This window comes from Exophiala mesophila (genome assembly GCF_000836275.1).
Source record: "Exophiala mesophila strain CBS 40295 unplaced genomic scaffold supercont1.4, whole genome shotgun sequence".
Taxonomy (NCBI): Eukaryota; Fungi; Ascomycota; class Eurotiomycetes; order Chaetothyriales; family Herpotrichiellaceae; genus Exophiala; species Exophiala mesophila.
In genome coordinates, this window is record NW_015622507.1 from 3,413,993 (window position 1) to 3,430,191 (window position 16,199).

Sequence of the window (16,199 nt, forward strand, 5' to 3'; positions counted from 1 at the left end):
GCCTGGACTGGATAGCAACCCGAGCCGCAGTGTGCCTCCGTACCCCTTTCATACTCCGTACATTCTGTAACTCAAAATCAATCAAGACTCCAAAACACCATGTGGCCAGGCATGATGATGTCGACGATCTTTGTCGATCGATCGGGGCTCCGTAGTTTTTCCGTAGCGCTGTTCAGTCTTCGGGTTCTTGAAATGAATACCTACCACCTCGTGGGTGCTATGAGTCACAAGCCAGTCGGGGAGGCTCTAGGCAGAGGAAGTGTGCGAAACCTAAAACCAAAAAGAGTTGTTCCGTAAACACTGAAGCCAGTCACATTATTCAACCAGATTCAGGTGTCGCAGAAGTCTGAGATGTCTTGGGAAGTATAACTCGCACCGCCTGGTGACTTTTTAACTCTTGAAACATGCTCTCCCAGCGATAGTTGTTCATCTATCTCTCCCCTTGCCGAGTAAACTTCCCACAAGCAACACTTCAACGCATAAATACAACACATCGATTTAACAGAGACATTTTCTCACATTGTTTACTATCTCATCATCCACCGAAACTTGCGACCCAACGGCCAACAATGATTTCAACGCAAGGCAGTTCGCAAAGCTTTCGAATCGCTCAGCAAGAGAGAGCGTCCGGCAGGTTCCGCCGCATAGGACAAGGCTTTTGCGGCTCTGTTTGGGCCGCGGAAAATGGTACGGTAGCCATGAAAAGAGAGGATGGCGGACCTGGCCGCTCTCTCGCCAATGACTTCAAGATGCATCAATTGGTTCTCGAGATGGCCTTGATAATGAATACTGAGGTGTGTGTACCACGGTGGCCTATGTTCTTTAGCCATGATCATAGCTGGTGGGATTTTCAACTCAGTCGATTCCCACCGCTCTACACTCCCTGCAACGTTCTCTGTTCGGAACGCATACCACCACTATCATCAGAGATAAGGAACCGCATTATTGACAGATTCTGTCCATCTGCGTCAATAGCTATTATCAAGGGCAACGATGCCGATCGAGATTGTTTGGTCCGTCTATACCTTGGCAGACGAAAAATTCAGAACGAAGCACGTAGAGGTCCGACTTTCTTCTCCCTACGTAATTACCCTCTGCACCTCAACCAAGCAGAGGACCTTGGGCTTCCCATACATCTATATGCCCAAGAAATGGCAGAGATGCTCGCCATAATGCACTGGGCAGCTAAAATCGACGCCAACGATGTCGAATTCGTCCTGGGCGGCGTCCGAATGCCTACCGACAAGACGTGTCGCCAATACGAACACAGCTTTCTGGGCACACATTCGCTATGGATCCTCGACTTCGACTGCTGTAAGCCCATCAGCCTGGATGACAGCGGTATCGAGCAGGCGGCGAGGGCTTTTTTGCGAAACGACCCTTATTTCCCACGTCCGACACAGAAAGAACATCCCTCGGACCATACTCTCTGGGCGGAATTCTCATCTTACTATCTCGAACAAAGCCGCAGGGTCATTGCCGTTTTCAATGATTGTCCCCTCGACATGCCGAACAGGTTCATCGCCAGGGTCATTCAGCTGCACCAAAAAGGCACACGGCCATGACCTCCCGGGAGTCATTCTACCCCGCTTCAGAGTACAACTGTCTCATCCTCATAGTTTCATAGCACAGTCATACAGTACTTCAATTTATCCACCTTTTCTAATTCACAGTGTCAAAAGTCTCGTCAGTCGAAGGGAAAGATGGTGTGTAGTGACGGAGTATGACCCTGAGACGACAATACAAAGAACCCCATGCTCAGTCACGCTGTCGCTTTGACTCACTCAGAAGCATCGCTATGAGTACTCTTCGCATTCAACCATGGGCTACCTACTTAAGCTGTTTCGACCCCCTAAAAGATTCTGTGTTAGGCCGTTCCAGCCAAGGAGGATGTTTGTACTTGCTAGGCATCCAAATAAATCGTCGGCATTGCCTCGTCCTTTGTGGAATCAGAGAGACACATCACTCCCATTGGCATCCTCATTCTCATCATTATGTCTACCTTCAACGCTACCACAGTTCATCTGCCTATATCTAAGCGACATGACCCCTCTTTTCCATAATTTTGTAGGATAAGATACAGTAGTGAGAACATGTAGCCACCGGCCGAATCCTGGAACGTGGTCACAAATGGCTCGTGGTGGTCGTAGAGGTGGGCGGTGTGAAACATGTCCGCCAAAGCCACCCGACCAGGTCGAAATAGCAAGGCTGCCATTTCTGCCACACAACGTTACTCGTTGATCACCACTCAGGAAAAGTACCGGAGGTCACCATTACCCACTAGGAAATTACCAAGCTAAGCTAGGTATATACCCGGCGGGAGCCTCGCAGTGTGGAGCCCCTCGGCTGCCCCGCAGTGACAATTGAGGGGGGAAATACCGGGGTCTTACTCCAGGTGGGATCACCGACCGATGATCAACGTTGCATCTTGTTCTTTCTCCTCTACAAAGAACGTTACAGTGCTTCTGAAGTAGAAAAAGCTCCATCGCTGATTGGGTGTTTCGGACGGAGATACACCAATGCAGCACGGCCGCCATGTCCAGTTGCGTCAGTGGTGGTCAAGCTCCGAGGCCCGGTGGGCAAGCTTTTGCTTAATTCAGCCATGATCACATTCATGCGTTTGTCGTCAGAGGATAATAGGACAGCATCGTCCCAGACGTCCTGATTTCTTTTCTCGTTTCCATTCTTCAGCAATACCGCCAACATGGGTGACGTTGTTTCAGAGAAGCCGGGCACCAGCTCGGAGATCGAGGCGCAGACTTCCAACGTTGACCCTGTTCATAATGCTAATCTCAAGGTCGAATATGATAGGACGGGTGCAATTGAGGCAGAACATGCCGAATACAGAATGGGGGTGCTTCAGGCTGTCCGGGCCTACCCGGCCGCCAGCTGGTGGGCATTCGTCATGTCATGCACCATTGTAAGTCCCTGCCAGATGTCCAGAGTATTTCCCTAACGATTAATAGATCATGGAGTCATACTGTGTCTTCCTAATGGGAAATTTCATAGCGACTGCTCGATTCGCCAAGAACTACGGTGTTTATAATGTCGAACAGGACCAGTGGTTTATCGAAGCCTCTTGGCAGTCGGCATTCCAATGTGGCGGTCCCATTGGAGCTATAATCGGAGTTTTGATTGCTGGTCCAATTACTAGTTGGATCGGTTATCGATGGGCGACCATTGGCGGCCTCATGGCGTTGAACTGCTTCATCCTCGTGTTCTATTTTGGCGACTCCCTCGGAGTGTTGCTACTGTCGCAGCTGCTCGAAGGTGTCCCCTGGGGTATCTTTATCGCAAATGCACCCGCCTACTGCAGTGAGATAGTGCCGCTAAGACTGAGAGCTCCTGCTACACAGATGCTACAGATGTTTTGGGCGATCGGGTCGATCATTGTCGGTGGAATTACCTATCACTACCAGTCTAAGGATAGCGACGCTTCGTATAGGTTTGTGCGCTTCGGCAGCTCTGTAGAGGAGCACTCTGCTAACAGCAAGACTAGAGTTCCCATTGCTCTCCAATGGATGTTCCCTACACCTCTTGCTATTCTCCTCTTCATCGCACCAGAGTCACCTTGGTGGCTCGTGCGAAAGGGCCGTCTCGCAGAGGCAGAGAAGTCTGTCAGACGTCTTGGACGTTCAAGTGCGACTGACAATCCCGCTGACTCCGTTGCAATGATGCGTCGCACGATCGAGCTCGAAAAAACCGAGAAGAAGCCGAGTCTTGTCGAACTCTGGAAAGGCACCGATCGCTACCGTACATTAATCGTATGTGGTGTTTACGCTGCTCAAAACCTAACAGGCAACTTAATAGCGAATCAAGCAGTGTACTTCTTCCAGCGTAAGTTTGGAATCTCTTTTACAGTCTCTCGAAAGACCTAATATGGAAGCGTAGGCGCCGGCATGTCCGACAACACCGCGTTTGCCCTCGGCCTCATTACTTCGGCCCTCCAGTGGATCATGGTTATGCTCTCTTGGGTCCTTACCACTTACCTTGGCCGACGCACGATCTATGTCTGGGGTTCCTTCATCAATTGTGCGTTTTTGATTGCCCTCGGTATCGCGGCTTCAGTGGGTAGTAGTGATGCAGCTACCCAGGCACAAGCATCTCTTGGCCTGATCGTCTCTGTCCTATTCTGCTTGGGACCGGCCCCGGCATCCTGGGTTATCATCGGAGAAACGTCTTCTATCCGTCTCAGGCCATTGACAACTGGCGTTGGACGCGGGGCTTACTACCTGGTCAACATTCCTTGTATATTTTTGGCTAGCTACATGCTTAACCCGGACCAGGCGAATCTAGGTGGCAAGTGTGGCTACGTCTGGGCTGGTACTGCGTTTGTCTGTACAGTCATGGCTTGGATCTGGATCCCGGAGATGAAGCACCGATCTTATCGCGAGATTGACATTTTGTTCAACCGTCGTGTCCAAGCCCGCAAGTGGAAGAAGACTGTTGTCGACATTAACGACGATGAGTAATCGGAAATGTTCCAGATCGTCGAGAGGCTCGAGTGCCACTAGTTGTGCAAGAATTCGGGAGGGGGGGAGGGGGGGAGGGGGGGAGGGGGGAAGGGGGGGGGCCGGCGAAGATGAATTCTCTTCCACCCCCAGAAGCATCCAAAATCCTTGTCCGCATTTCCAGTCCATTGCAACACCTTCCTCATGTTGAAACGCGGCATGTATACGTCTCTTAAACAATACAACACTTATAGCTAGGTATCTACAGCACATGGCTTGTCCCAATGTTGTGCCTTTCAATTTTCCTCGCTTCTGTTACACCAAGTCTTCACGTTCGCCTGGTGCATTCACCCAGGTGATGTCAGACAACTATGGATGCCAACGCCGCTTTGAGGTGGAAGAGCACCAGGATGCTCACATCCGACTTTGTCTAACGCTTAGATCCACCACAACAGCTCGCATATATGAGGTGTACAGAAGGGAGGTAGGGAATTGTGACAAAGGTATGTATGTGGAATTGTCGATTCCTCCTTGTCTAGTCTGTCGTTTAGGTTCTGCTGTGAACCGCGAGCACACAACCTCATGTTCCTGCCCACGATATAGACACGCAAAGGAGGTAGATATCCTTGAGATGGAACAGACCATAGTTGCATTCACTTGCGCTTGATTCTGCTTTGCTCTCCTAATCGGTTAGTTCCTCTGTGATTGTGAGTTTGACATGGCGCTTCCAGATGCAGACGCCGTGCTATATCCAAAAGCAACCAAGTGTTGAAATCTTCGCAATTTGACAAACACATCTGCGTTCCCTCTAGGTGTAAATACTGCGTGGATCGAGGAAGCCAAGATGACTTTCTGCCTCACCGCACCAAGTCACTTTTTCTCTCATATCTAAACTCACAATTTTTGAAGAACCAATCGACACCGTACCAACTCATTTTTTCCATCTCATGTCAAGCCTCAACATGGACAACGGCATTGCACTTGATGCTAGTCAAGAGACAGAGCCCTCTTCACCAGACTTGATTGCAAGCGATGCTTCCTCAACCACCATCCCCGTCTTCACTGCCACTGATCTCGACACGGTCACACCAGCCAGCATCGTCTTGGAAAAGCTCGATCCCAAGGGAGACCTGATACTTGAGTTTGGTCAATATCGCCTTCTGGTATCGTCAAAGGTACTGGAGCTATCCTGTCCATTTTTCCAAAAGATCCTGCAATCCGATGCCCTCCTCGAAGGTGTTGAAAAACCTAACCAGGATGAACCCCCAACCAAAACAATCCACGAAGATCAGACGGAAATTCTCTATCTCATCTGCCGCATTCTTCATTATCTCCCAGTTGAGCGGCCAGAAAGCATCATTGAGTACGAGCTGTTCGCGGACGTGTGTAACTTCTATGGTTGCGCCAGGGCGATCGCCGTCCATATGCAGGCATGGATCAAGTACTGGTCACTGTCCAAACTGAATGTCACCGAGCTCCAGATCTTCCTGTGGGCGGCATTTGTGTTTCAGCTACGTGATGACTTTGAGAAGATCACCGTGGAATTGGCAGCGGCCATGACGACCAAAGAATGGAAGTCATGGGACGTCCACCCCATGCCACCCCGTTTGAGAGGTATGTACAGCGGTGATGCCCTTTAGAAAATCAACCGTTGCTTTCGAATGACAACTAAACCCTGTTGCAGATGACATGATTGAGCTTTGTCAAGACGCCAAAACCCAGGTTCAGAAGTACATCGAAGTTACGTTCTACAAGTTGACCGCCTCCAAAGTCGACCATGACAGCCTTGAAAACAAGGCCTGCCGCGGCTGCGGGATGCTCAAACCGATCGAAACCAAGAGATGTGGTAATTGTGGATCACGCGAATTCGGTGGTTCCGTATGCTCGAATCATACCCGTGTATCAAGTTTCATCGATAAGCTGTACACATTGGGACAATGGCCTATGAGCAAGCTCAATGCTCAGAGCTGCCGGACGTTCTTGAAACCCGGCCTCTCCTTGTCCTCGTCCGATGGTCCTTGCGGACTTCAGTCTTGTCCCTACGTCTCTGCAATCAATGAATTCTTTTCAGGTCAGGGTTCCGTGCTTGCAAACATGCAAGGCTTGAAGCTAGAAAACTACGATGCGGAATTACATGTCGAAGACTAATATGGTCCCTGTCATCCCTCCAGGATCAGCAATCCAGCTTACTCTATGGAACGGAGGATGAAGGACGGGAAGAACCGAGCCAACAATCACATATGCTGGCACGGACACCGCATGATGATGCTTCGACAGCCGTTGCCAATCTACTGTCCGAGTTGTTAGGAGTATTGAGACAAAGTGTGCCAAGTTTGGTCCCTTCGTGGCGTGATGCTGCCGGTGGACAAGTCACATCCATGTCGCCAAAATGAGACTCATCAAGACAGCGCAGTTTAAGGAGTGAATCAGGAATTAGATGGTAGAATGTCTAGATACCAAAAATGTTGTTCGGAATACCAAGCCAATGTCCATTTCGTAGGTTCAATTCAGATGCTGTATGGAAATGCATGGAGGGGAGGAAGGAGACAACTGGCATGGTTGCGCTCCATGTCCAACATCTGATGTACCTTAACGATCCAATTCATCAATCATTTCAACATGACGTCCTAAAGGATCACTCACTCTTCATGGCTAGTCCAAACAAGGACTGGATTTCGATGACTGGGTATCTATCTGTCTATCTATCGACTTTTGTTCGATGACAAAACCTCATCATGACCATGTCTTTATTCAATCAACCCAGCAGCAATTGTCTCTCCGTTGGCACGGAAGACAATCCTCGCAGGAGCCTCGAGAGGCGTGGGTTGGTCGAGTTTTACAACCAGCCGAACCACACTCCCTGGTTGGACGATCTTGGGTTTCTTTTTCAACACCGCGCCACTAGACTTGTCAAGTGTACCGATCAATTGAGTAATTCGACCGGGAATGTGAAGTCGGCCCTTATGTACATCCATGATCATGGGGGTGAGGTGGTCAAAAGCCAGCATCTTGGCCGTGAATTCGGTGATGTTCTTGATTGGGGATGTTAAGCCGCACAGTACGTCTCCAGTCTTGAGATGGATGGGGTCGACGTCCGTTAGGTGTAGGACGACGTTTTGACCTGCGACTGCCCACTCCAAAGGTTCGTCGTCGACTTCTAGACTTCGGATCGATGCAGATTCTCCACTCGGCATGATGATAATTTGTTCGCCGATTTGAACGGTGCCTGCTTCCAGACGGCCGGAAACTGAGAGTGGGTTTTGCACACCGCCACGGAATACGTCGCTGATGGTCATTCGTAACGGTTTATCCAGTGCGAAGGTGGTGGGTTCTGACTTGTCCAAATCCTCGACTAACGTTGGACCTTGGTACCAGGATGCTCTTGGGTCAGAGGTTCGTCGGAGGATATTTCCACCTTCAAGACCTGAGCAGGGGATGAACGAGACGTTCTTGGGCTGGAATCCTGCCACGCCCAGGAACGCTGCTACTTGTTGTCGAATTTCGGTGAATCGTTCTTCTGACCAATCTGCAACATCCATCTTGTTGACGGCGACAAGGATCCTCTGTACTCCAATGGATCGTACTAGTAGTGCGTGTTCCTTGGTCTGGCCTTTGAGTCCAGACTCGAAGTTCCCCGTGGAGGCGTCGATGACAAGGACGGCGAAATCCGCCTGACTGGCACCGGCGATCATGTTGGGGACAAAGTCCTTGTGTCCTGGAGCGTCAAGGATGGTGAAGCTTGTTTTCTCGGTCTCGAACTTGTTGGTAGCGATGTCAATCGTCACGCCTCGTGCTCTTTCCTCTGTGCCTTGATCTAGCACCCAAGCAAAGGCAAACGAACCTTTTCCAATGCGATCGGCTTCTTTCTGATATTTGTCCATGGTACGTTGATCCACTGCCTTCAAGTCGTAGAGTAATCTGCCCATGAGAGTGCTCTTACCCGCATCAACGTGTCCAATAACAACAAAGTTGGCTGCATTCTTCCGTTTCACCTTGTTATACTCGGAAATGACATCTATGTTTTTGCTCTTGACTTTGGGTAGGTCTTGTATCGATAGCTCTTGGACACCACTGGCAACGTCTGGTTTGGGGTTGGGTTTATCTTTTCCCTTGGGCTTCGCTGAGGACGGAGCTGCAAAACAGATATGTGTTAGCTTCTCCGCTGTAACCAACAACGGCCAAAAGCAGACTCAAATCTCAATTCCGACCTTTCACATTCTGGGCCGTGGTGACGATGTCATCCGGACTCGGCTGTGTAAAGTCAAAGCCAGACGGGAGCATCTCGCTCGAGGTGAAGCTAAATAGAGGTGGATTTTGCCCATGTTTCTCATGGCTAATTATGATGTTTGCAAATGGCGATGGCTTCCCGCGGACATCAGATTCGACCAGAGCAGATATATCTATTGGGGTTTGAGTGATAGTGTCGGCAGAGTCTTTCGATGATTTGGTTTGGCTGCTGTCACCGGATGGGTTCTTGACATCTGCCTCGTCTCCGCCTGGCGAAATCGTCATGGCGCTGGCTGTTTTTGACCGCGGCTGTGAGATTTTCAGCTTCTGTAAGCTTGTAGTGTAGTCTTGTGACGCGGGGGACTCTGGGTCATTGGAAGACGTGGCAGACTGATCATTTCCCTGTTGTCTTCGTTTGGCAGCAAGGGCTGCGAGTTTGGACATCTTTCCCGGCTTAGAGGCGCCTCCCAAAAGACCAAACCGGGGATAAAGCGGCTCAATGATGATATCAGCCTTGCGGTGTTCGGGTACATGAAGCCAAGGACAGTCTTTAAAAAAGTCGGCAGCGGAAAAGGGTCCTGAACAGATATCTGGAATGATGGAATCTTGTGCTCATCAGATGCCATGCCCGAAATGGTCCGTTGCAAGTTGGCATGAAACGCCAAAGACGAGGAGGCCATCACCAGATAGGAACGCATTTAAATAGAAATGGAAGACTTACTTTTGGATGGTGTAAGTGATGTTTGCTTGCTCGGAGTCTTGTTGACGGGAGGTTTGTGCTGATCTGTGGACAGGTATTAGAACAAAGGGTTCATTCATAAAGGTACAATCGGTGGTGCGGCAACATACTTTTCAAGTACGAAACTGACTTGCTGACATCATAATAGTAATTCCATAAGGCATCTTGGATCTCTTTGTCAGATGCTGGGAACCCAGGGCCCAACGCTTGACGAACTTTGACGGTGCCTTGCCGCAGTTGTTCTTGGTCTTCGGGAGACAATTCATTGTCGCCAGTAGCCTCCTGGTCATAGTATTCTTCATCTTCGTCGTAGTCGTCGTAGTCGTCCTCGTCGAGCGCGAGGGATTTGACCCGACGGTTTGACATATTGAAGGCGGGGTGATGTCAGTCGGAGGGGTCTTGAGCCTCGTTGGCCACCAAGTCTGCACTGTCCCTGCAAAGTCAAGGAAGAGAAATTCAAGAGATCCAGGCGATGTAGTGAAACATACTCTTGATCATGTACGAGCAAAGAGTAGGAAGAATCAGGTTGGTGGAGGGGTAATTGTAGAGAGGTGGTTGTGAGATGGTGAAATATGAAGTGGAGAGTCGTTGAAGACAGACCGATCACGAGTGAGCACGTGTGAGCACGTGTTTCCTGAATCATGATTCACTCACTCTCCAACACGACCCGTCGCCCCTCTTCTCTAGATTGATTAAACCTCATCCCACTCGGTCTCCAGCCGCCTACCAAGACACAAGCGCCGTCTTTAGTTGCTTCTTTGTTAAGGGCACCCCCGACCTGTTACACCTCTGTATCTTCGACATCGTTCCTACTGCCACAACTCCGTCTGCTTCTACAGAACATTCCAATCATAAATCGTGTTGAAAGCCCAGCATGGCTATAACCCCGGCCAGTTCCCCGACGCGTCCTCGTTGATCCCATAACCCACCTACCCATATCTACGTCGAAATGTCCACATCCGTCATGTCCAACCAAATGGACAAAACACCCACTTCTGCTCGATCGATTCTCGCCCAACAACTCGAGCAAGAATTCCAAGAAGGTGAACGAACTCCTCGATCCTTTAGAACCTCGGAACGGTCATCTCCCAAACCTCGATCCCTCTCAGATGCACCAAAGCCTGCCCTCTCACCCTCACCTGCCTTTCGAGAACCTCAGCGACGAGTGTCCAAAGATGACACGGCAATTGCCGAACCCGTCACCCCCTTGCGAGCGTCCTTCCATGCTCGAGGCCTCTCCCTCCACATGCCATCGAAAGACACACTTGAAGATACCACCAGTCCTGTTTCCCGCATACCCTTATCTCCAAAGCTGGATTCTTCCCATATCTATGGTTCACCTGCATCTATGCTCCCCAGGAGATCACGGGGTCTAGACTACACTCGAGCATGTACCAATTTACACCATTCCACCCTGGCTGAGGCCTCCCCTGACGCTTCTCCCATTACTGGCCGAGGAATCACAATCCCAGGACGGAGGAGTTTTGCCAACAATGTTCTAGACTCACCCAGCAACCCCTCCAACGGGTTATGGGGCTTGTCCAACGACCGAACCACACTTTCGAGCTCAGTCAGTAGTGTCAACATGCTCGGATCGGATTCGGACTCTGACTCGGATTCTTCGTCTGATGGAATGGCCATAGATCGAGAAATGGATGATCCCGTTCTCAATACTCCTGCAGTGTCCCGGTTGAGTGGTGGATTGGTGCCAGCCTTAGCCAATAGTCCTGGCATGGAATGGCTCAACAATCAACCTTCACCAGCTCAAGCAAGTCTGATGAGTTTTCAACCTCATCTCATGAGCTTTAGGCGAGCTCGGACACGCAAAGGCAAAAGCCAACACAGTTCGAGCAGCGTAAGTATGAATAGCTCCAAGCCGTCCCCTGGACCTCTATCTCCTGGTATTCTAAAGAGTGTCGAAAACGGGGGAAATGGCTACTTTGGCTCAGGACTCACAAGGCAACAAGTCCAGTCACGGCGAGAAAGTCTGAGTCTAGGGACAAACGACTTGAATTTGTCCGACAGCGAAGACAATGCACCCCACAAATCCAACGCTGGCCAATCATTATCAGACATGGACGCTGAAGGACCCAGAGGGGTGATCCGACGAGCAGTTACCAGACGAGGCAATCTCTTACCAAAAACCAAAGGATTTGCTCGAATTCGTGCAGCATTGTTGGAAGAATCAGCTCCGATTGAAAGTGAAGCCCGTCGAGAAGCAGAGATTGTTCGTCAAGTCCATGAGAATGATCCCACCTCCTCCCAAGTCACCTCACCAGTGCTACAGTCCAGTGGAGGGGGGACATTGGACCCAGTCGAGGATTCCATTGAAGACATCAGTATGAGCTTGAAGACCTCGCTGCCGCCTGATAGCTTCAGCCGACAAGCTGAGAAGAATGGAGCGGGACTAGGATTTTGGGATGCATTTGATGACCGATATCGAACACCTCCGCCGACATTGGTCCCTAGGGAGAGCTCGTCGGCGATCAGTGATGAAGCGATGGACACTCCTGGATCTTCATTGGACAACCCTGCGCTCCGACATTTCAACCGATCCCGGTCCAGATCAACAACACCACTCGCGGCTTACCCTCCCACGGCAGGCGACATTGCGAGACGAGTTAACAACAAACGGCGGCGAGACGATGAGTTTGATCCTTACTTTGTCAAAAGAAGAGCAGTTTCACCTGGGCTGAGTGTGCAGAGCAGTCCTGTTTTGCCACAGAGTCCAGTGTTGACCAACGACAAATCATGGTCTAAGCTGCCCAACAAGGCCAATGGCCACGGGCATGGACACGGGGACCGAAGTAACAGCGGAAGCAGCATTGCAGGCAGTAAAAAGGTTGGGCTACAAGGCATGAACGAAACCAACGATGGGATCATGAGCATGAGCATTGATTGAACGATTCGAAAGCGAGGCGCTCTGGTATAGAATTTGAGGTTTGGTCGCCTTGACCAGTTTGGAATTATACTTATTTTTGCTCTGGTGGTCCTTGGAATGACCTTTTATGATGAAAGAATGACCATTCTGATTTTGAAGTCCTTGAGCATAGTGATTCCGTGTGATAAGCTTGTTCATTGAGGAATTTTACAGATACTGTAGAACTGGGTTTCTTTCTGATAGTGCCTCTATTGATGGAAGGCGCAATCGACATTTGGAATTTACCCCACACCTGCCAACAGTGACCAACCCCAAAGTGCAGGCAGGAACAACCGCAACTCGCACCCATCAGGCACATCTCAATCTCACATCCCACACCTGGCGCATCCCATACCTCAGCTCTCAGGTCTGCGTCAAGATTGCTACAGATCAGGACGTGTTGTTGTCTCTCACATAACCCGAGACTTACACCGTCCCTTCCAACTGCGAGTTCTTAACCTGCCTACCCAATCCGACGCCCCTCATTCCATCCGTCGTATCATGGCGTCCACGGTCGACATTACCTCGTCCTTCATACAAGGCGCTCCTCCAGGAGAGCTACAGGATGTAGTCAAAGACATCCAAATCCTCGCCTCGGACAATGACCCTTCTTTAACTGCAAAGCTCAAGCCTGCTTTCCAGAAATACAACGAGGAGCAACTGGTGGCCGTCAAGCTCCCCGGTGCCAGTGATCATGTATATCCCACCCCGACGCCCGTCTCACCATTGAACATCCGCTAATATTGTCTGTCTTGATCATAACAGGTTTTAATCTCCTCATACAACCGTGTCCCCTCGAGTACAAACAAGTACTACGACACCGCTTCATCCACATCCTTCGACTTTGACCATAGCACTTCCAAAGCCAGCAACTCCCAATCCTACACCCATGACACCCAGCACACTTCGCTCATTCAATCCATCTTGAAATCTCTATCAACACACTTTGCCGAACACTACCCACCAAGCTCATCTTCTGCCTTCTCCGTCTCCGCCACGCCGCAGGACGATCAGGTTGCCATCCTCCTCTCAACTACAAAATCCTCACCCAAGAACTTCATCTCCGGTCGCTGGCGGAGTACATTCCTCTACGACCCATCTAACTCGAGTCTTCAAGGCTCGATCAATGTACACGTGCATTATTATGAAGATGGGAATGTGGCGTTGACGACCACCAAGAAGATCCAGTCGGTGACCGTGGATGGTAGCGATGGGGCCAGTATAATCCGCAAGGTTGCCGCCATTGAGAAACAGTATCAGGAAGAGGTCAACCGGACTTTGGTCGCCTTGAATGAGACAAGTTTCAAAGCTTTGAGAAGGCAATTACCTGTCACACGTCAAAAGTTGGAATGGGAGAAGATTCGGGGGTATGGCCTCGGAGGAGACTTGAGAGGAGAGGCTAAACGATAGAGACAACACCGTGTGATCAATTTCATGTTTGGGGGGGATTAAAGTCGACACTGCCTACGTGAACGAAATCCTGGAGCCAACGACTAGCGAGAAATGCATACAATCTATCACAAATGACCATTCTCAATGTGCTCTCTTTGCCAAACAACTCTTCTGTATTCTGGTACCCCATCGTGATCACGTTGAGCACTGGTTCGTTGATAAATATCGTGTCTCATTGCCGACGCAAGCCTTGTCTTCGCTTCCAACCCCAGACCCAAACCCAGCGACTCAAGGCATATTCCTCCCCAGCCTCGTGGCTTTAGCCACCTCACTCTGCGTAGTATCCTCCGCATATCGCTTGTAAGCCTCGACATACATCTGTCGATCAGACAGAGTATCCCGCACACTCTCTCTATCAAGAATAGCATCAACCCAGATCCGCCAACGGATCCAAACCTCCTCATCCGCACCTCCCTTCCCCTCAGCAGGCACCCCCAACCCACCCTTTTTATACACATCAAAGAGAAACAATCGACAAATCCACGGAGCCAGCATCACATCAACCATACCAAACGTCTCACCCAGAAACCACGGTCCCCCCACCCCACCCGACACCATGATCTCACGCACAATCGTTTTAATATGACCCAAAAACTCCTCCCTCGCCTCTTCCAACGTATACGCCTTTTCCGGTGTATGTTGCATAAAGCGATAAAACGCCGGCACGATCTTACCGTTGATATGATCGATCCAAATCCGACATCTGGCTTTTTCGTACGCTGAATCCGAAGGTAATAACGAGGAACTGGCGGAGCCTGAGCCTGAGCCTGAGCCTTTGTTCCCCGGATATACTTCCTCGAGATACTCGCAAATAACTGTACTTTCATACAATGGCTTCCGTTGATTTTGCCCTTGCAACGATGGTACCGGTACGGCGAGTGTGGGCACCAAGCCGCGTGGATTTAAAGCGAGAAATTCAGGTTCTTTTTTATATGGGTTGATTTCGATATATTGATGACGGATACTTTTCTCGTGCATTACTATCCATACTCGTTGGACGAATGGACAGAACCAGCCGCCATATAAGATGGGATCCTCGGGTTTGCTGGTTGAATGGTCCTTGGCGAATTGGGCGGCTCGGCCGGTGGGTTGAGTGGCGAGACTGGTGTCGACGTTGGTGGACATGTTGATGGTTGGTTACTAGATATTTAGTTGGTCATGAATGACTTGATTGATCGTCGTGATGGTCTTGACGTGATTGTAAGGAAGTAAACGCTACTATTTGGAGGGGGTAAGTAGGTTGTTTTGGATATGACGTCGTTAGGATCGGAGGAGTGGAAACGATGGAGTCTGTGGCAGGACACATTCTATTCAGACCATGCTAAGTACATGCTACATTCAACGTGCATAATACTACTGTTATTGGCGTAACCGCAACCGTATACCTAATTGCTTATTGTCATGTCCCTCCCCACGTATGTTAGACCCGAAGGAACGGCTTGTAAGCACAAGCTGACAATGCATCCATATTGCCCTGAACCCAATCCCAAAGAGGCTCATCTGCGGGCTCAAGGATCTTGAAGTGAGTGGGTTGAACGACTTCCTCCCCTTGGGCTACATTGTTCCTGCAGTAGAGCACGTTATCGTCTTTGTGTATGTCGGGGAATGCAAAGTCGCCATATGCGAGAACAAGAAGCTCAGGGAAGCCGTCAGGTCCGAAAACCCAGTCAGCAAAGCTGTCTACTTCCTCGCGATCAACATAGAATTCATAGTCGCGCCTAGTCAAAGAGTCCCCTGCGGCTCTTAAATGCAGAAGTCTGCAAGAAACGTCATGTGCGTGTGGCTCGAGACAATTTCGCTTTTCCCAAAAGTCAGCAATTTAGACGTCAAAGGTTGATTGCACCCACCGCAAAGTCAGGAGGATATTGTATCCCGACGACATCACAATGTCCTTGTGTGAGAAGCTTCAAGTGACCATCATAAAAACCTGGTTCACCGTCCACTTCTTCCTCAAAAGACGGGCTTTCGTCGTCAATGTCGATAGCTCGTGCATGGATGGCGACACGCTCCAAAGTCTCTAATTGACTGCAAACGGAGTCCATAACCGTATCCCACTGCGCAAGAGGCAAACAGAGGTACAAGTCTCTAAGACGTGAGAGCTTCTGCAAGAATGGGGGAACCGTAAACTCCAGTTCCCACTTGTCATTATTGTCGCCATACTCATACCCGCACGTTATCTCGAGAGATTCAAGTTCCATATCTTGTCGGGCCTCAGTCAGATGCTCCAACAATTCAGACGTCTGTGGGCAATTCCAGAGCTTGAGTTGCTTCAATTGAAAGAACGAAAACGCATTGACCAGCTGAGTGATGGCGGAGTCAAAGGACACCTGCCCGAGGAGCAGATGTTGTAACACAGGAAAACAGACACAGCTGCTTCGACTGTCGACGTTCCAAGGCAGGCCCAGAATGT

General features: G+C 50.0%; 5 protein-coding genes across 9 annotated transcripts; 4 read left to right on the plus strand and 1 right to left on the minus strand.

The window, feature by feature from the left end:
- Positions 1-569: 569 nt before the first annotated feature.
- PV10_06328 (uncharacterized protein) lies at positions 570-1,565 on the plus strand (the record flags this gene model as incomplete). The annotated part of the gene is made up of 1 exon (XM_016371112.1): positions 570-1,565. The coding sequence occupies one exon, from the start codon at positions 570-572 to the stop codon at positions 1,563-1,565; it is 996 nt and encodes a 331-aa protein (XP_016223405.1).
- A 1,132-nt stretch (positions 1,566-2,697) lies between these two features.
- Positions 2,698-4,530, plus strand: PV10_06329 (uncharacterized protein). Its single transcript, XM_016371113.1, has 4 exons — positions 2,698-2,920; positions 2,967-3,445; positions 3,500-3,837; positions 3,892-4,530. Exons 1-4 carry the CDS (start codon positions 2,705-2,707, stop codon positions 4,470-4,472), a joined length of 1,614 nt encoding a protein of 537 aa, XP_016223406.1. The 5' UTR covers positions 2,698-2,704; the 3' UTR covers positions 4,473-4,530.
- A 2,346-nt stretch (positions 4,531-6,876) lies between these two features.
- On the minus strand, positions 6,877-9,964 carry PV10_06330 (translation elongation factor Tu). Of its 5 annotated transcripts, XM_016371118.1 has the most exons (4): positions 9,634-9,964; positions 9,528-9,581; positions 9,400-9,462; positions 6,877-9,283 (listed from the first exon to the last, which is right to left on the minus strand). In XM_016371118.1, the coding sequence occupies exon 4, from the start codon at positions 8,375-8,377 to the stop codon at positions 7,199-7,201; it is 1,179 nt and encodes a 392-aa protein (XP_016223411.1). In that variant the 5' UTR covers positions 8,378-9,283; positions 9,400-9,462; positions 9,528-9,581; positions 9,634-9,964; the 3' UTR covers positions 6,877-7,198. The 5 variants fall into 5 exon arrangements, with proteins under 5 accessions (XP_016223411.1, XP_016223408.1, XP_016223410.1 ...); XM_016371115.1 differs by having other exon boundaries at positions 6,877-8,583; positions 9,528-9,964; XM_016371117.1 differs by having other exon boundaries at positions 9,528-9,964.
- A 160-nt stretch (positions 9,965-10,124) lies between these two features.
- PV10_06331 (uncharacterized protein) lies at positions 10,125-12,461 on the plus strand. The gene has a single exon (XM_016371119.1). It carries the CDS (start codon positions 10,367-10,369, stop codon positions 12,317-12,319), a length of 1,953 nt encoding a protein of 650 aa, XP_016223412.1. The 5' UTR covers positions 10,125-10,366; the 3' UTR covers positions 12,320-12,461.
- Positions 12,462-12,650: 189 nt separating this feature from the next.
- Positions 12,651-13,894, plus strand: PV10_06332 (uncharacterized protein). Its single transcript, XM_016371120.1, has 2 exons — positions 12,651-13,033; positions 13,103-13,894. Exons 1-2 carry the CDS (start codon positions 12,839-12,841, stop codon positions 13,745-13,747), a joined length of 840 nt encoding a protein of 279 aa, XP_016223413.1. The 5' UTR covers positions 12,651-12,838; the 3' UTR covers positions 13,748-13,894.
- Positions 13,895-16,199: the final 2,305 nt, after the last annotated feature.